At 35.9% G+C, this 18,101-nt stretch overlaps 1 protein-coding gene across 6 annotated transcripts in view; it reads right to left on the reverse strand.

Moving 5' to 3' along the window:
• The window catches only part of MALRD1 (MAM and LDL receptor class A domain containing 1), a 794,026-nt gene that overhangs the window by 116,204 nt on the left and 659,721 nt on the right, over positions 1 to 18,101 (reverse strand). For all 6 annotated transcript variants that reach the window (XM_066232773.1, XM_066232772.1, XM_066232769.1 and 3 more), the window contains 3 exons: positions 12,746 to 13,009; positions 4,901 to 5,026; positions 230 to 296 (listed from right to left, as the gene is read on the reverse strand). In XM_066232773.1, coding sequence (XP_066088870.1) covers positions 230 to 296; positions 4,901 to 5,026; positions 12,746 to 13,009 — 457 coding nt within the window. The remainder of the gene's footprint in view (positions 1 to 229; positions 297 to 4,900; positions 5,027 to 12,745; positions 13,010 to 18,101) is intronic.

Here is an 18,101-nt window from a genome sequence, read left to right on the forward strand (position 1 = left end):
ATATAACACAAAATTCTGAAAGACATAAAATCATATTAAATAATTAATATTTTTCTAAAATGCACTCACATCTTTCTTATATTCAGACATATATAAGTAAATAATGTCATTATCCACTATTTTTACCTCAGTAACCACACATTCACTGATGCTCTATTATATCAGCTTCAAGAAAAATAAGTAAACCAATTGCAATACGTGTTAAGAAAAAATAGATGATGCTCCTTACCGACACAAAGGGCCATTTTTCTCCACCACACAAGTCCCACCATTTCTGCAATAAGTTGTTGGGCACTCTAAAAAGCAGCATCATAGAAAACCAGTTAATTATAAATATTACTAGGAAGAAGGTGATCATATTACTGTTAGTCCTTGCATCAAATCTAACTGAGAATAAATTGCTTCTAGTTGCTAAAAGCATAAGGATTCTACTAGGCTACTTTCCTGTCTCCCCCAAACTTGTTCAGTGGTCTCTGCTACCCTGGATGAGGTCAAGCCCAGCTGTGGACCAGAGAAGAGGACTTTCTTCTCCCTGAGATTAGGATTTGTGGTTTCCTTTTCCAAGGATATATTCTCCACCTTCCCTACCTTTACTCCTCCTTCTTTAACTAATTACAATCAGGGGCAGGGTGTTGAAGATAAGAGGAAAGAGTTTTATTTCTCAGGTGCCAGAGGCAGATTCAGCTGAATAGAACAGATGTAAATTTCCTTTGTAAACAAGAATTGAGCTGGTTTGATTAAAAAATAGCCCACCAATATGATAAGGCATAAATAGATACAATCTTTGTTAGATAAACCATTTTATGGATATTTTTTGGTCTTAAGTGCCATCTTAGTCTTCCTTAAATGAAAGTTTTGTTTTAGAAAAAAAACAGTGGAGTATCTCTCTCTTTTTATTTTTTGTGACAGAGACAGAGAGAGTCAGAGAGAGGGACAGATAGGGACAGACAGACAGGAAGGGAGATGAAAAGTATCAATTATTTGTTGTGGCACCTTGGCTGTTCTTGATTGCTTTCTCATGTGTGTCCTGACTGGGGGACTACGGCAGAGCAAGTGACCCCTTGCTCAAGCCAGCAACCTTTGGGCTCAAGCCAGTGACCATGGGGTTACGTCTATGATTCCACGCTCAAGTCAGCGACCCTGCGCTAAAGCCAGTGACCCTGTGCTCAAGCCAGATAAGCCCGTGCTCAAGCCTGATGATCCCATGCTCAAGCCGGTGACCTTGGGGTTTCAAACCTGGGTCGTCTGCATCTCAGTCTGATGCTCTATTCACTGTGCCACCATGTGGTCAGGCACCAGTAGATATCTGATAATGCAAACTATCAAAATATACACAGTTGCCCATTTTTTATTGGGGTCATTAATAATTACTTTTTTTTAATAATTACTTTTATTTGTAGCAAGTGAGACACAGGCTAGCTTTACATCATAAAGATTCTGTGGGAATCTAGCTATGTCCTTTCTTGCACTGAATAATGGATCACTGTGGAAAGAAGAGTGCTGTTGGCCAAATCAAGAAGTGAACCCTGGAAGTTTGGGACAGAAGATTTGTAGATTACCTCTAATAGTTCTTATGAGTTTCTGCCTTTGAATCAGGTTTTTCATCCATAAAATGGAAACATAGTACACAGTATTCTCATCTTTAATTTACTCAAAACAATTTAGAGCAGAGGGTAGATGAAGTGAAGGGGATGAATATAACTATTTAGTAATGAAGCGACTAAATATATCTCCAGTCAAGAAGTATATAGATAGTTCTCTAGATGGGAACTAGGAATCCATGGGGTTGATTTTAGAATCAGCCTTGGTTTCCAGGCTCTTTAGCCATGTTCAGATCTCACTGCCTGTAACCTCTTGATTGGTTATCATGGCCATGTGTCTAGCGGTGAATACAACTCATGACTAACTTTGTAGAAAGATCATTCTTGGAAGAATTCAAGTTTGATTCCACTGTGGTGTATCACTTTGGGAAAGCAGGAACACCTATAAACTGAACAAGTGATCACTATAAAACCAAAAGTAACTCTTAAATGTAAACAAATTGCAACAAGTCACTTATCTTTGTTATTGCTGTTGTTTTTCTTAATGTGTAGAGAGACTAGGAAATGACAACTCTTAAGCAGTGGATTTCTGGGAAGACTTAGAGTCATGTGAGTCCTGATTTTTCCTCCATGATATGTACTCAGTTAATAAGTTGTGTGCCTTTGGGCTAAGTACTTTAAGGTTCTTCATGTTTAAAGTGAGGATTACATTACTTTTCTTATAGGGCTACTGGGAAGATAAATTACATTTATTTGTAATATTTCTATAAGAGTGGATGGTATGTATAAATTATTAAATATTTTTTCTCATGCATCCCTCTATTTTTGGGGCTCTTTGAATTTCTCATGAAATCTAATATCCATTACCACTGCATTCTCCAACTTCTCATCTTTCTTTTCTTCTTCCCCTTATAACATTATGATCACCACTACCACTTACTGAAGGCCTGCTTTATGTCATAATCTGTCCTAAGCTACCTCATTTAATCTTCAGAGTACTATGTGGTACATCCTGTACATATCTTTTTTTTTTTTTTTTTTTACAGAGGAGGAAACTAGTTAATAAGTTAATGCTGAAGTTAACAGCAAGGAAGCAGAGGATATTGAATTAAATTCCTGTCCTCTAACTCCAAAGCTGGTCAATTTCAAAAAGTCAAATGATCTGCTATTCAGTTCCGAATTTCCATAACCCCTTGCAGTTCTCGCTTTGGATCAGATGGCCTTTCTGTACTGCCACAGATGAAATGGCCACGCACACAATTAACAGCAGAGCAGTTTCACAACTGTCTGGATTTTAAGAGCCCACCACGAAGCTTGTACAGCAAACCAGTTCCCATTTGGCACAGACTGTTCTCTTTATCTTGAACTCCCAGCACTGGGACTGTGGAAGAGATTAATGTTGCTCAGAAGCTTGAAATAGCTCCACTGTACTTGCATAAGAAGCTGTTGTTTGGTTTTTCTTTAAACCTTTTGAAATGGTATTTTGCTTTATTATTATTTTCATATATTAAATTATATTCATAATATTCCATACTCTAAATTTATATTTTAGTGCCTTTTCCTAATTTTCCGTCAATTAAGGGATTATCATAATGATAGTATCACCATTATTAACCTATACTACTGCAAATTACTGAAGACTTTCAATTTAAATTAAATCAGACAAATTCTGCTCAATGATTTTCTGCTGCATAAGCAGTCAAATTTGAAAATAATATGTCTTTTTAGTGAAATTTGGGAACCAGACTCATTGAAATGTACTTAACTGGTAACACTCATACATTGCCTGAGCTTGATGTTCTTGCTAATGACTTTTTCTCAAGGTGAGGGTAGAGCAGCTGCTCACCATCTGTTGTATGACCATTGGGATAATTATTGGATGCTGTAAGGATTGGGTTCATAAAAGTCTATGAAATGCTGACCATAAAGGAATATGATGTGGAAGAAACAGGGAAGTATAATGTGCACTGATGCATATCAGGGTGGATTAGCATTAAAGGCATCTTAAAAACGGAAGCACTGATTTTATGTACTTGTTTGAGAAACTAAAATGCATTTAAAATGTAAATAGAGAACACATAACACAATAGTCATAGTCATTTTATTTATGAAGACTGTTTCACTAGTGGTTTTTTTTTTTTGTTTTTTTTTTTGGTTTTTTACAGAGACAGAGAGAAAGGGATAGACAGACAGGAACGGAGAGATGAGAAGCATCAATCATTAGTTTTTCGTTGCGTGTTGCAACACCTTGGTTGTTCACTGATTGCTTTCTCATATGTGCCTTGACCAGGGGCCTTCAGCAGATCAAGTAACCCCTTGCTCGAGCCAGCGACCTTGGGTGAAAGCTAGTGAGCTTTGCTCAAACCAGATGAGCCCGCGCTCAAGCTGGCGATCCGGGTCTCGAATCTGGGTCCTCCGCATCCCAGTCCGACGCTGTATCCACTGCGCCACCTCCTGGTCAGGGAGTTTCACTAGTTCTTTTCACTGTAACCCAGAAGCTGCGGCACTATGACCTACCTGTACATTGTAAATGAACTGTAAATGAATTGGTGAGGATTAAAATAGATGGGCAACAAAAACATATTCTATATTATTACTTACAGGGTATCTATCACTTGGTATGAGTGGCAGGTTGTCTTTTTCTGAATGTGTTCTTAAAGGTCAAAGCAGACAATAAACCATAGCATCTTATAATGTATCTGCTCTCATATATTCAATATAATTGTCCTGAAGAAAGCTCACTTCTATGTAAATATATTTGGGTACTGGACCTAAGTACTGTGTCTTAAGTTTCAAATAATGGAATTTTCTCATTAATATCTGTCTCACTCTATGAAGACAGAGCAAGAGGATTTACTTTTGGTTGTCTAATCTGATGTATAGTGAAATAAAGAGAAATAAAGAGCATTTATGTTGGCCTATTTTATAGGACCAGATTTGCTCACTTTTGATTTTGTTTTGTATTAATAAAATTCAGTGCTGTGTGAGGATTCATTTTCAGCAGCATAAAAATTAAGATTTCCTACACTATAATTTGATTATAAATGTGATTATAATTATCATGCTGTTGTCACTGATAATGTTTTTTCTTGAAAGATACAAAGATATAGTAGTCTTATGAAAATACAAAGAATATAGTTTTTGAGCAATGTTTATATAGAATAAGCATGAGTTCATTATATGGTATTATATATTTGTAATACTTAAATGTCAACATTTTTTCTGCCCTCAAACCAATAATAGAAATGCAATTATTTCCAGCTTGCTATTATTTGAATTTTGAGTATTAATGTTAGTATTGTCTGCAGGTTAAGTTACTGTCTGATATTGCAAAGACTGTTTGAGTGGGAATGGAGTACCTGAGCAGCTGGACTCATCCAGCTGGAAGTCCAAGCAGTTGGCAAGCCCATCGCAGCGCTCATGAACTGGGATGCAGCTGTTCGAGGAGGTGCACACCAGAGCTCCATCAGAACAGCTGACATTGGCTGAAAGAAAAAGAAGACAATCATCATCATCTTTTCTAAGAATAATTTTTTCTAGTGAAATAATACAATTTGTTGTATTATCCTTCATTTTTCTATTCCCATATTCAAATTATATGTTAAATTTAATAAATTAAAATTTTCTTTAAAAAGAAATGTGTTGATGGAATAATTTCTCAGCTCTGCATTATGTATGTAGAAAATGCATTGTATGTGCTATATAGTCTGGATCGATTTTAGACTAGAGGCAAGTTTATATCAAGGCAGGTATCTGTTGCTCCCCTAATGTCTCTGATATCATGTACAATTGAACTGATAAGTACTGAAACTTGCTTGAAAGTCCAACAATTTCCAACTGAAATATAAGTCATGAGTTGTCGCTAGGTACCCATTAGATCTGGGTGATGGTGTAGGTCACAGCAGCTCAATGTACAATGACTATTTATGTGCCTTCACAGCATTGTGTTAGTGCATAATGAGAGATATTACAATTCCCAGAGTCTCTTGTTAGCCTGACTTCAGGAATAAGCAGACATCTTATTCACAAGACTTTGATTGCTTCAAAAAATGTCTCTATTGATGCCTGTCAAGAATGCGAGAGTTCAATGGCAATCTAGTCTGCGAAGTACTTGGCCTCCCTTGGATTCCACTCTTTGTCCTTAAACTGTATTTCTCTGTCCCCTCTCAGGCTCTCTAGTCTCTTTAGGATTATGAGTCCCTATAAAGGAGTAAGCTATGTTTTAGACTCTATTTATGAGTTAGGGCTGAACCAGAACTTTTCAGTCTGGGCTGACATCTGTGTCTCTCTCCTCCTGATTATTTGAGAACCTGGAAACCAGCAGGCTTGGGTTTCAGGCCTAATCTCTATTTTTGCTAATTCTACCTCAGTTTTCTATGCCAATATTTAATGTCTCCAAGGCTTTTTATGTAATAGTTCTTCTATCTATTGTAGTATTACTATGTGTTTGGAACAGAGAAAAAGTATCAAAGTATGAACCCATTGGTTAACACTGTTCTTCTAACCCTCTTCCTTTGAGTTACAGCACTTTGCAGAGATACGTGGAAGACAGTAGTGAATAGCCAGGGCTTTTTGGGGCTTCAACCAAGTTAAAACAAACAAACATCTGCTTTTATTATTAATGGTGTCATATAAAGTATATTATTTGAACATTTTAATCCAAATCTGCTGCTAAAAATTTAAAAAGGACTCATCTGGGAAGCTACTTCTCCTAGAATAAAGACAACTAAGTTCAAACTTCTCAAGCTAAATGGCTAGTCTAGATGACACAGGAGTTAAGGTCTGAGTGTGTGGTTCTTGCACAGATTGTCAGTTAAGTTCCAATACATATCTCTTCAGGCATATGTGTAGGTTGGAAGGAATTGTTTATTTGACTTATCATAGGATTTTGGCACAGTTTAGTATGAGAACTGCTTATCAAAATTTATTTTCAAGTTGAACATAAAAATAGTGTTTTTAAAAATATGTATTTTCATTGATTAAAATGTTGGCTCTGAAAAATTAAAGTGATGCTCTTCATTCAGCAATCCTTCCTGAAGTTCTAGGACATCAATTCAACACCAATAAATATTGTTAAACTGTCACTGCATGGAAGACACTGTGCTTAGCACTTCAACTTCAACAAGAGTACAGGGGAAATATTTTAAAAAATAAAAATCAGAACATGGCAACAAAAGCAAGATAACAATACAAGAGTGATTGGCAGTTCAAAATCATAATAAAAGAAACACCAGAAGCCCACACTGAGCTGGTAAAGCATTGCTATAGAAAAACACTATAAAACAAGAGATTTCTTTAGTGCAGTGGTCCCCAACCCCGGGGCCGCAGACCAGTATGGGTCCGTGGGCCATTTGGTACCGGTCCTCAGAGAAAGAATAAATAACTTACATTATTTCCGTTTTATTTATATTTAAGTCTGAACAATGTTTTATTTTTTAAAAAATGACCAGATTCCCTCTGTTACATCCATCTAAGAATCACTCTTGACGCTTGTCTCGGTCACGTGATACATTTATCTGTCCCACTCTAAAGACTGGTCCGTGAAAATATTTTCTAATATTAAACTGGTCTGTGGCCCAAAAAAGGTTGAGGACCACTGCTTTAGTGTAAGGAGGTCTGTAAAAGGGAAATACTTTTGTTATCATTGTTTTGTATTACAAGGGACCAAGAAATAATATAAGATGATAGTTTGAATGTTTTAAATAATATTATAATATTATATAATATAAATTTAATATAATAAGTTGAAATTTGTATACAAAGATAGTAGACACAACTCATCTACTTATAAAGCATTATTTTGAACCCTTCTCTCAGAAATACAAATTTGTCCACATTCCTTCACCCAGTTTTCAATGGGACTGGTAGCTTATTTTCAAGATGATTACACAATGAAGGTCTTTAGCTTATCAGTGTTATAAATTCTCAATTATGGCTCAAATATCATTAAAAGATATAAAATATACCTGTATAAGAAAATAAACAGTTTCAATTTATAAAAAGTTTTACTTTTTTCTTTTTTATAGAAAGTTTTTAGTTTAAGCAGTTAACAATTAGCCTTTTATGAAATTGAAAACTAAAAATCATAGTTTCTATGGCATTTTAAATAATATAACATTAAAGTTAATGAATGTTTATCAATTTTGTCTTAAAAGTAGGTGACAAATTATGAATGCAATTAATATTTATTGATACATATACAGGAAAGGACATTGTACAAAATATAGAAAAACAAATGAACTACTACTCTTTTTCTCTTCTAGTATTAATACATATGCATCAATGAAAATTTACAAAATTAGTCCAAATAAGCTATAAATAAAATTTATAGAACACTGAGATTTCAAAATGTTTCTCTGCACAGTATCTTTAAATGTTATGGTTTAATGTCTATAAAAATACTTATTTTAATTTGTCATCATCCTAGAGGTTGATACTCTTTCTTACCTAAACGTGCTAAGTAACAAAGAGCATTGTGTGGCTTTTAGCTCATTCACTAAGGTGGATGATACATTGAAGATAAATAATTCATGAATGTTTCATTGGAGTTACTTTCCTAAAGCAAAAATGTCTGTTATAGATTTTAACTGATTCATAAAAAATATAACAAAAATTGAAGCATGTATGACTATGGATATATATCTATTAAAATAAAAAGTCTCATATGAAGCAGATCAACATTTCTAATATCATGATCTTTGGGCCATGAGTTACAATCCTCCAAGGCAGAAATAAACGTATCACAAAGCAAGGCAGATACTTAGTTTATCTTGAAATTAAACTTAGCTACTACTCTAAATAAAAAAATCTTAATTTAAATAATTTTAAATAAAATTGTATAAATAATTTAATGGGAAAAAGATAATAATGATCTATTACTGTATATTATGCACTTTAGCATGTTAATTCATTTAATCCTCCAATACCTCTGTAAAGTAGACTTGATCACCATGATTTTAATGTTGAATAACTAAGGGACACTTTTGTAAGAAGGGGAGGAGTCACACGCAGAAGATTATCTTTACACTATCATTGAGAATCACCATAGGACTTTGAGGTCATAAGTAATATATCTGAAGTTCGATAATAAAAACACTGATAATAAATGTTGATTTACAAATCTTAGGAGCATGACTTATTCCAAGTATTCAGAAGTGGTACTCACCTCCAAAGGAGACATCAGCTACTATTGGAATAAGTTAAAGTTGGACAGTAGGTAAATCATCCACTCCCCTTCTGTTTTCACTGCTGTGTCTATCACTGATGGATAGCTTGTATTGCCACTTTCGAGCCATTCCCTACCTTCTCTCTTCGCACTAGACCAGAGAGGCTAAACTATAAGGACACACTAGTAAGCTTCACTGTCCTTTTAATTTTGATTATGTGTGGCTTGTGTTAAGGGTTGGCCAATGGGTAACACCAGCAGATTAATATAAGGGGAAAGACTGTGAGATCACCCTTTAACCAAAAAGCATGACTTTTTACAAATAGACCTCTCTGACTCCAGGTTCAAACAACTATTCTTTCCTCTTATATCCTTTTGGTCTATGTGCAATCAAATCCCCTCTTTATACTATCCTTATGCATACTATTTCCCTAATAAATAATCCCTTTATTAAAACATTCTCAAATTATACAGTACCAATGTGCCATCTATTCTTTGACAGAATACTGATTGATGAAATTATGAAATCTTCTTAGAATGAGGATTGCTATCAGTGAGAAGAATGTTCCTAGTTTTGTGCTATATTCCCATATAATTAAACCACACTTTTTTTTCACTTTATAAGGGAGAGGGGATATTTTCGATAAAATAAGTATTACTCAATTCATTAAAACATTTCCAATGGAAAGACAGTATTAATTACAAACTATTTCTAAACATTGAAATCCTCACATATTTGTTTAAACATTCTGACCACTACAGCATTTACTGTATTTTTGCAAGAATAGGAGACCTCCAAATATCAATTGCTATTGATTTTCCTGCATAAAATTGTAAACATCTTAGAATCCTATTCCTACAACATTTAAACATGTGCAAACCTCTCAAAACAAACAAACCATACAAATACTCCCCTTATTTTGTCCTACATCCCACTAAATGTCAACTTCTTAAGCTGCCTATAATTGATTTCTCTTTGCCATTTCCCATTTTCTTTACAGAAGACTGACTCAGAATTCTCTCCCCTTCCACCGCAAGTTCTCTCTTCAAAAATCACCAGAAACCACCTTTTGCTTATCCTAACCTATATTTTTTAGTCTTTCTCTCTCGGAAGCATTCCAACCTGTGAACACTCTCTGATACTTAAGACTTTCTACCTTTAACACCATGAACCTCTTTTTGTGGTTCTGAGGTTCTCAGTGTCTTTTAATGTTTGGTTTTCTTAACTGTCCTTCAGATGTTCCTTAGGATGCTATCTGCCACCTTCTGTTTTTACTCCATGTGGTTTCAAGCATCATATGCTCATGGCCATGCATCTCTATAGACCTTGTTTATCTCTTTCCTGAGCTCTAGATACTCATTTCTAAACACATTCTGAACAATGCTATGTGGATGTGCCGCGGATATCACAAACACAACATGTTTAAAAATAAAGCCACACTCTTATCCTAAGAGGTCCTTCTCCTCTATTTTCTCCATCTCAAAAAATGGCAAATTTGTTGTCCTGTTGCCCAAATCAGAAATTTGATCACTTCTCTTCCTTTTCACCTGAATGTCTCTTAAACCTATTCCTATTTTTACCCCAGCCAGTGCTCAGCAAACTCATTGGTCAATAGTGCCAAATATCAACAGTACAACGATTGAAATTTCTTTTGAGAGCCAATTTTTAAAAATTTAAACTATATAGGTAGGTACATTCCTTATCGAGGTAGTGCCTGCACGTGGTATCTTATGGAAGAGCCACACTCAAGGAGCCAAAGAGCTGCATGTGGCTCGTGAGCCGCAGTTTGCCGACCAGGGCCCAGACCATGATTTAATCAGTCCTTTTATAGTTTAACTGCAACACCTCCTAACTAGTCCTTCTTCCCCACTCTAATACATTGCATGTACTCCTGAAATGGTTGTGTAGCCCTAGCAAGACGGGGTGGGGCACTTCAAGATCTAGCCCTGCTTTCTTTTCCAGACTTATTTCTCACCACAAACTACTCTAATTATATAAAATGTGCTTCAAAGAACCATTTCTCTATTCTTAGAACATTATTTAATGGAATTAAGCATCTTTCTGTGCCTAGTGACTACTTCTCTTTCCAAATTTGGCTCTTTTTAAAGTTTACAGACTCCCTAGCTCCATAGTTATAGAGTAGCCTATGTATTCAATACCCTGTATCTATCTCTGTCACAGAACTTATCACATGAAATTTCCAACTGTCACTAACTAATCTCCTGCAGTAATATATGATGTTTCTATGAACTGAGCTGGTACAATGCCATACCCATCTGTATCATCAGTGCCCAATACAATAGGTGGCATCAATGGTGTTCCTATTGAAAGTGTGTGAATGAATGAATGAGTGAATGTGAGTTTACAAAACACCATTCTGAAACAGTAGGTGAGCCCAGATAAAAAAATATTATACCTTCAATTTTCTGGTGAAATGCCATCATTGGATGCTTTTATTTGGTAATTTTACTAAAGCATTTGTCTATTATTCATTTTCATACAATTTACATAGTCAGAACTCAATTAAATATTTTAGAGATGGATAGAAGGAATTCGCTCCTGATAGCAGTCTATTTCTAATGTGGACTCATTTCCTTTTGGAAGCAGGACTCCATATATTGCTACCTTATCAAACACCAATTTTCAACAAATGTCTAAAGTATAAGGATACAGTACCTTCCTAAGCTTTCCTTTAAATAGCATTGTTATTTCAAGTCAAATATCACATGATTATATTGAACTTAATATGATTTCTGTCAGCCAAATTACATTAAAGCCCTGATGGGAACAGGAATAAGTAAGTTGTCAGGCTCTCTTTTCTTTATTCCCTTCCATTTGTTTACCTAGCCTCTAAGAAAATATAAGACTTAATAGGTTGGCTTTATTACATAAAGAATATACCTGTACTAAATAGCAGGGATTTAGAAAGTCAGTCTCTAAGTTTAATTCAAGAAAAGAAGTTAACTGATTTAAGACTGAAATTTTTGATTATTTTTTTATTTTATAATTAAGGCTGAAGCCTTTAAACATCCAGAAGCTGTCTCCCTTTTCCTTAATTCATCCTTACATCTTTTCCATAACTCCGGATGCCCACACTCAACAGGGCACTGATTATTATATTTCTTTCAATATTTCCCTCTTGTGGTTATATTCCAAATTGCTTTTTACTATTTCAAAAAGATAATGTGGTCATTTACATATGGTTTATGAAGTTCTATTACCGCAGCCTCTGCCAAAAATATGATATAGTTTAATATAATATAAAACTAAGCAAAGCAAATAAATAATTACATAACATGTGAATGGTGCTTTGATTCAATCACAGTTATGTGCCTCCCTTGAAAATTTTTGTAATTATTTAACTAAAACTTTTTCTTCCCTCTGACATAGGCCAATTTTAGTAAAAATTGAAGGTGCTAAGTAAAGGGCTGGGAATTTTACATGCATTTTCTCCAATCCTCAAAGCCCTGTAAGGGAGGTATTGCATGGATGAAGACACTGACTTAAATAACTTTCCCAAGACTGAACAGGGAGTGACAAGGATGTGACTCAAACCTAAATGCTTAGGGTTTATATAAATAAACTCTTAGTAACATGACAGTCACCCAGGTGTTCTCCAGGTCACACCCCTTCTGCGTATAGTCATTGAAATGAATATTTGCCCATAGCACTTCGCTTGAGCATCTTCACGAACATTTACGGTGGGAAGAAATGAGAATTACATGTCTTCAATGTATTTCCACAAACATCTGTTAAAAAGATAACCAATATATAAGACCATCCCCCTATGAGTGACTCAGATATAGAAAAGGAAATCAGATAAGTTTAACAGAGATTAGCATGACTGCATAAGTAGCATGCTTCTAGAAATGCTAAGCAAGGGCTGCATACTTTGTTTAGCAATACTCTGCAAACAACTGTTATTGATGATACTATCACGGTCTGACTCCAGAGAACTCTGTTTTATCTGTCAAACTCTCTCCATCATTCCCAAACAGCACTTCTTCCCTGGCATACTAAGCCAGTGAAGTAACTCACAGCAGCCGGATTCATCTTCATTGGAGTGGCAGTCGGGCACTCCATCACAGAGCAGGAGGGATGGGATACACTCCTGGGCAGAGCACTGGAACTCCGTTGTACCACAGTGCTGAGGAGGGGGGCTGAGAGAACAGTCCATTTCATCGGATCCATCTGTGCAGTCCTCCTGTCCATCACATTTCCCTGAGAGAGGGACACACTGGAGTGTGTAGACACAGGAAAATTGATCCGCTTCACAAGGTGGTGGCTGTGTTGCGACAGGGCCTAAAGGGAAAGCAAGTCATGACATTTTGGGCAACTGGAGAGTTATGTCTCTGTCTAGTGTTGAAACACTGTAGGGTATATTAATTCTTGAGTAAACATGAAACACTTTGATATTTTAAGTAAATTGATTTCCAATTAGGAATAATATGAACTCTATAAACATACAGATGTGATTAGAGAAAATGCCTTACTTTAACATCAGAAACACATTTTTAAAAAATTTATTTATTTTTATTTAGACAATTAAATTTAACAGGTTGACATTGATCAACCAGAGCACATAGATTTAGAGAAAATATCTCCACATCATTTGGACAGTCGATTATGCTGTATACCCATCACCCAAAGTCAAATCATCCTCTGTCACCTTACATTTGTTTCTCTTTATGCCTCTCCCCCTCTCCTCCCCTTCCTCCTCTTCTCCCTTCCCCTCCCCCTGGTAACCACTGCACTCTTATCTATGTCAATGGGCCTCATTTTTATGTCCCACCTATATGGGATTATACAGTTCTTAGCTTTTTCTGATTTACTTATTTCACTCAGTATAATGGTATCAAGGTCCATCCATGTTGTCGTAAATGACACTATGTCATCATTTCTTATGGCTGAGTAGTATTTCACTGTATATATGTACCACATCCTCAACATTTTTAAAAGGGGCATCATTGGCGTGAAAAAAAAATGACACTTTCAAATTAAAGAAAACCTTTTGATTCATGATCCTGAAAGCTGAGCACTAAGTCAGATTTTCCTTGAGAGTAAATATACTTTTACACAGAAAGTTAGGTACTTTGGAAAATTGTACTAACAATTTTAGAACTTAAATGAAATGTTATTATATCAGTATACGGTTTATTAACTGTCTCTCAGTGGCCTCCACTTGGGGAATTTGCCTCCTCTGACTGTGGTCAGTGTTGAATCACGATGCAGAGATCTGCTGTGGTTTTGCTGCCCTGCACTTGGCAAGCCTTGGGTCTTGAGTCCAGCTCCAGGGCCATGTGTTGCCATAACGAATGTGTAGGTGAAATCATAGTTTAAGCCGGGATACTGTATTAGCAGGAATGGTGAAGATAATGTGGTTCAAACCTAACAAACTATTTTTACAGATGAGGATACTGAGGTCCATAAAATTTGAGTGTCCAAAGATACAATGCAGTTTGATTGATAAATTTTACTGCATGAAACTTCTGCAGTTTAGGTTTAAGTCAACTCTTAAGTCAAAACTTAAAGCATGAACAAAGAGTCCTATATATTCAAATCTATTCTGAATTTGCTGAAATATTAGTGAAAATGTTATTCTTCATATAGTCTCTGTGACAACTGTTAATGGGTTCATCAGTATATTAAGGGAAAAAATAGATAGTAGTGGGGACTATTTAAGAAATAGTTTATGTTCTTTACATTTTTTTTTTTTACAGGGACTCTTTACATTTTTTTTTTTTTTTTACAGGGACAGAGATTCAGAGATAGGGACAGACAAACAGGAATGGAGAGAGATGAGAAGCATCAATTATCAGTTTTTCATTGCGACACCTTAGTTGTTCATTGATTGCTTTTTCATATGTGCCTTGACCGCGGGCCTTCAGCAGACTGAGTAAGCCTTTGCTCAAACCAGCGACCTTGGGTCCAAGCTGGTGAGCTTTGCTCAAACCAGATGAGCCTGCGCTCAAGCTGGCAACCTTGGGGTCTCGAACTTGGGTCCTCCATATCCCAGTCCAACACTCCATGACTGTGCCACCGCCTGGTCAGACTGTTCTTTACATTTTAAACTTCTTTTATATATAAATTATATGAGTGTGATTTGTTTTATATATAAAGGTGGCATTGTGAATTCATTTCAAAAATGAAATTTCAAAGTTCCTCTCCCTCTTCACTCATTCAGTAGTGGTGATATATTCAGAATGTATTTAGACTCACACTCTGTGTAGCTGAGATCTCTATGGTGGCTCAGGAAGTCTTTGTTCAGGGAAACCAGCATAATTAACTAGAGGAGGGTAAACACTGGAGACACTGGCACCATGGTTTTATCTAACAGTTGAAGATCACCACAGCATATACAAGTGTAGTTTTCCAATGTCAACATTTTAAATTCAAGCTTAGAAAGTAAAGTGGACTTTGTATACACACACACACACACACACACACACACACACATATATATAACAATGGTCAAATAGTTTTTCTTCATTCTTTTTGTTACAGTAATCTCACATTTAAGAAAGGGCAGATATCCCTATTTTTGTTGTTTTCTAAAATATTTTATGCATTAAACATTTATCTTTATGAACTCACCAAAGTTTAAAAAAGTTGAATTACTTTTTTACACGTGATGAAACTCTAGAACCAACTTTAGTAACACTCCTTTACTTAGCTAAGTTAAGACCTTCTCTGAAAAAAACAGGAGGGAAGTAATTTTTCCTCTATTCTAAGACAAGTACAAATTTCTTATGCTTCTCACTTTATTCCAAATGTGTGTATGCATGTGCTTCTTTATACTGTTTCCTTATATTAGATTTGCAAAAGCACAATTCTCTCTTTTACCTGGAGGTAGCAATGTCATTAAATTTCAGAGCCATTTATATCAACAGGTACCCACAAGTTACGTACTCCAGGCTTTCTTTACAAGGAAGCAGGTGAGCTTGTACTACCTATAAAAGATTCTGTTTTCTATTAAGATTAAGGTATTCATTCCCCTAACTGCTGAGACATAACTAGCTGACAACTCACATCTGAGTTCGGCTCCAGAAATCTCCCTGGAACGTTATGCTGCCACACAGGAGCAGCACCATTCTTTGACTGCTGAATTGGAGACAAGAGGACCCAAGCCGGGACAGCCTCGAGGGCCAACACAACTCCAGAATTCCAGGGGCACTTACTGAGGCCCCTATTGCAGCTGCGTCACAGGTCAACCTTCCCTCTGCCCAGCCCTGCTCCCTCCCCTTCACAGGGCTTGTTCCTGGGGAATTCCTGATAAACCTTATACATGGGATTTTTTGCCTCAGAGTCCACTTCCCTGGGAATCCAATCTAAGAAACTACACAACCATCAAAATGTATCTGGTCTTAAATTAAATCTTTTTTTTAATCACGTCTCTAATTTCCACTGAAATATTTCTAATGCAAGAGGAATATGAACTTGTAGCCCTATGGGAGTTTAAGTAGGCTCTTAGCCAGAGCACTTCATAAGTTCAATGTTTTTTTTCAAGTCTCTTGTTTTATCTAATGAAAGTTCTGTATATACATGCTTTTTAATATAAAAGCTTTCTCCACTCCTCATTCCAAATAAAATGATTACTCCTGGAAGATGTACTGTGTTTACCTTTTGAATTGAAAGTATTCTGTTTTACCCTCTCTTTGAAGAATCAACAATAAAGTTTCTCACTTTATTCCAAATGTGTGTGTGCATGTGCTTCTTTATACTGTTTTCTTATATTAGATTTGCAAAAGCACATTTGCAAAATTTTCCTAAAATTTTCATATCAACATGGTTATTCTTGGATGTCACCCATGGAGTTATCTAATTATTACAGTTAATATCTTTTTTCATATTTCTGTAAAAAATGAACAGTATTAATTGTTATATTTTATAAACTGAAAAATCTTAACATCACCTTTAATGCATATTACTAAGTGAAAAAGGTCAATCTTTTAGGCTACATATTGTCTGATTCCAATTATATGATATTCTGCAAGAGGCTAAACTGTGGATAGAAGAAAACCAGCACTGGTTTCCAGGGGCTGAGGAGAAAGAAGAGTTGAGTATGAAAAGCTCAGGGGAATTTAGGGCAGTGTCCTTTGGTGTTATATTATAATGGTGGACACATGCCATGCAACACACTGATTGTGTCTCCCCAAATTTTATAAGTTGAAATCTAAATCCCAATGTCATGATATTTGGAGGTGGCCCTTTGGAAGTGATTAGGTTCTGAGGAAGCCCTCATAAATAGAATTAGTATCATTGTAAAAGTGGCTATTGGATAGCTTCCTGGTTCCTTCTATCTCATGAGAACACAGCCAGAAGGCACTGTCTATAAGGAAAGTGTCTCTCTGGACACCAAACCTGTTGGCACCTTGATCTTGGACTTCTTAGCCTCAAAAACTGTGAGAAATGAATGTATGTTGTATGTAAATCACCTAGACCAGGGGTCCCCAAACTACGGCCCGCGGGCCAAATGCGGCCCCCTGAGGCCATTTATCCGGTCCCCGCTGCACTTCTGGAAGGGGCATCTCTTTCATTGGTGGTCAATGAGAGGAGCACATATCACTTGTTACGCTAGCAGTGACAAATATGGAACCGGATATTGACCATCTCATTAGCCAAAAGCAGGCCCATAGTTCCCATTGAAATACTGGTCAGCTTATTGATTTAAATTTACTTGTTCTTTATTTTAAATATTGTATTTGTTCCTGTTTTTTTTTTTTTTTAACTTTAAAATAACTGTGCAGTGTGCATAGGGATTTGTTCATAGTTTTTTTTTTTATAGTCCGGCCCTCCAACGGTCTGAGGGACAGTGAACTGGCCCCCTGTGTAAAAAGTTTGGGGACCCCTGACCTAGACTATGATATTCTTTTTAGAAATCTTAACAGATTAGACATGCCATTATACATTTGTCCAAACTCATAGAATTTACAACACCAAGAGTGAACCCGAATTTAAACTATGGACTTTGGGTGACAGTGATGTGTCAATGTTGGTTCATCCATTCTACTCTAATAAATGTATCGCTCTGGTGGGCGATGTTGAGTGTGAAGAAGGTATGAGTGTAGAAAGAGATGAGGATACAGGAACTATCTTTAATTGTTAATTAATTTTGTTATAAAATAAAAACTTCTCTAAAAATAAGTATATATAATATATTTTTATAATATACTGCTCACAAAAATTAGGGGATATTTTAAAATGCACTTTCTTTTTTTCAATTTTATTTAGACAATTAATTTTAACAGGGTGACATTGATCAATTAGAGTACATGGATTCAAAGAAAACATCTCCCAATCATTTTGACATTTGGTTATGTTGTATACCCATCACCTAAAGTCAAACTGTCCTCTGTCACCTTTTATTTGGCTTCCTTTACACCCCTCCCCTCCC

This window comes from Saccopteryx bilineata, chromosome 5 (assembly GCF_036850765.1).
Source record: "Saccopteryx bilineata isolate mSacBil1 chromosome 5, mSacBil1_pri_phased_curated, whole genome shotgun sequence".
In the NCBI taxonomy this organism is placed as follows: domain Eukaryota; kingdom Metazoa; phylum Chordata; class Mammalia; order Chiroptera; family Emballonuridae; genus Saccopteryx; species Saccopteryx bilineata.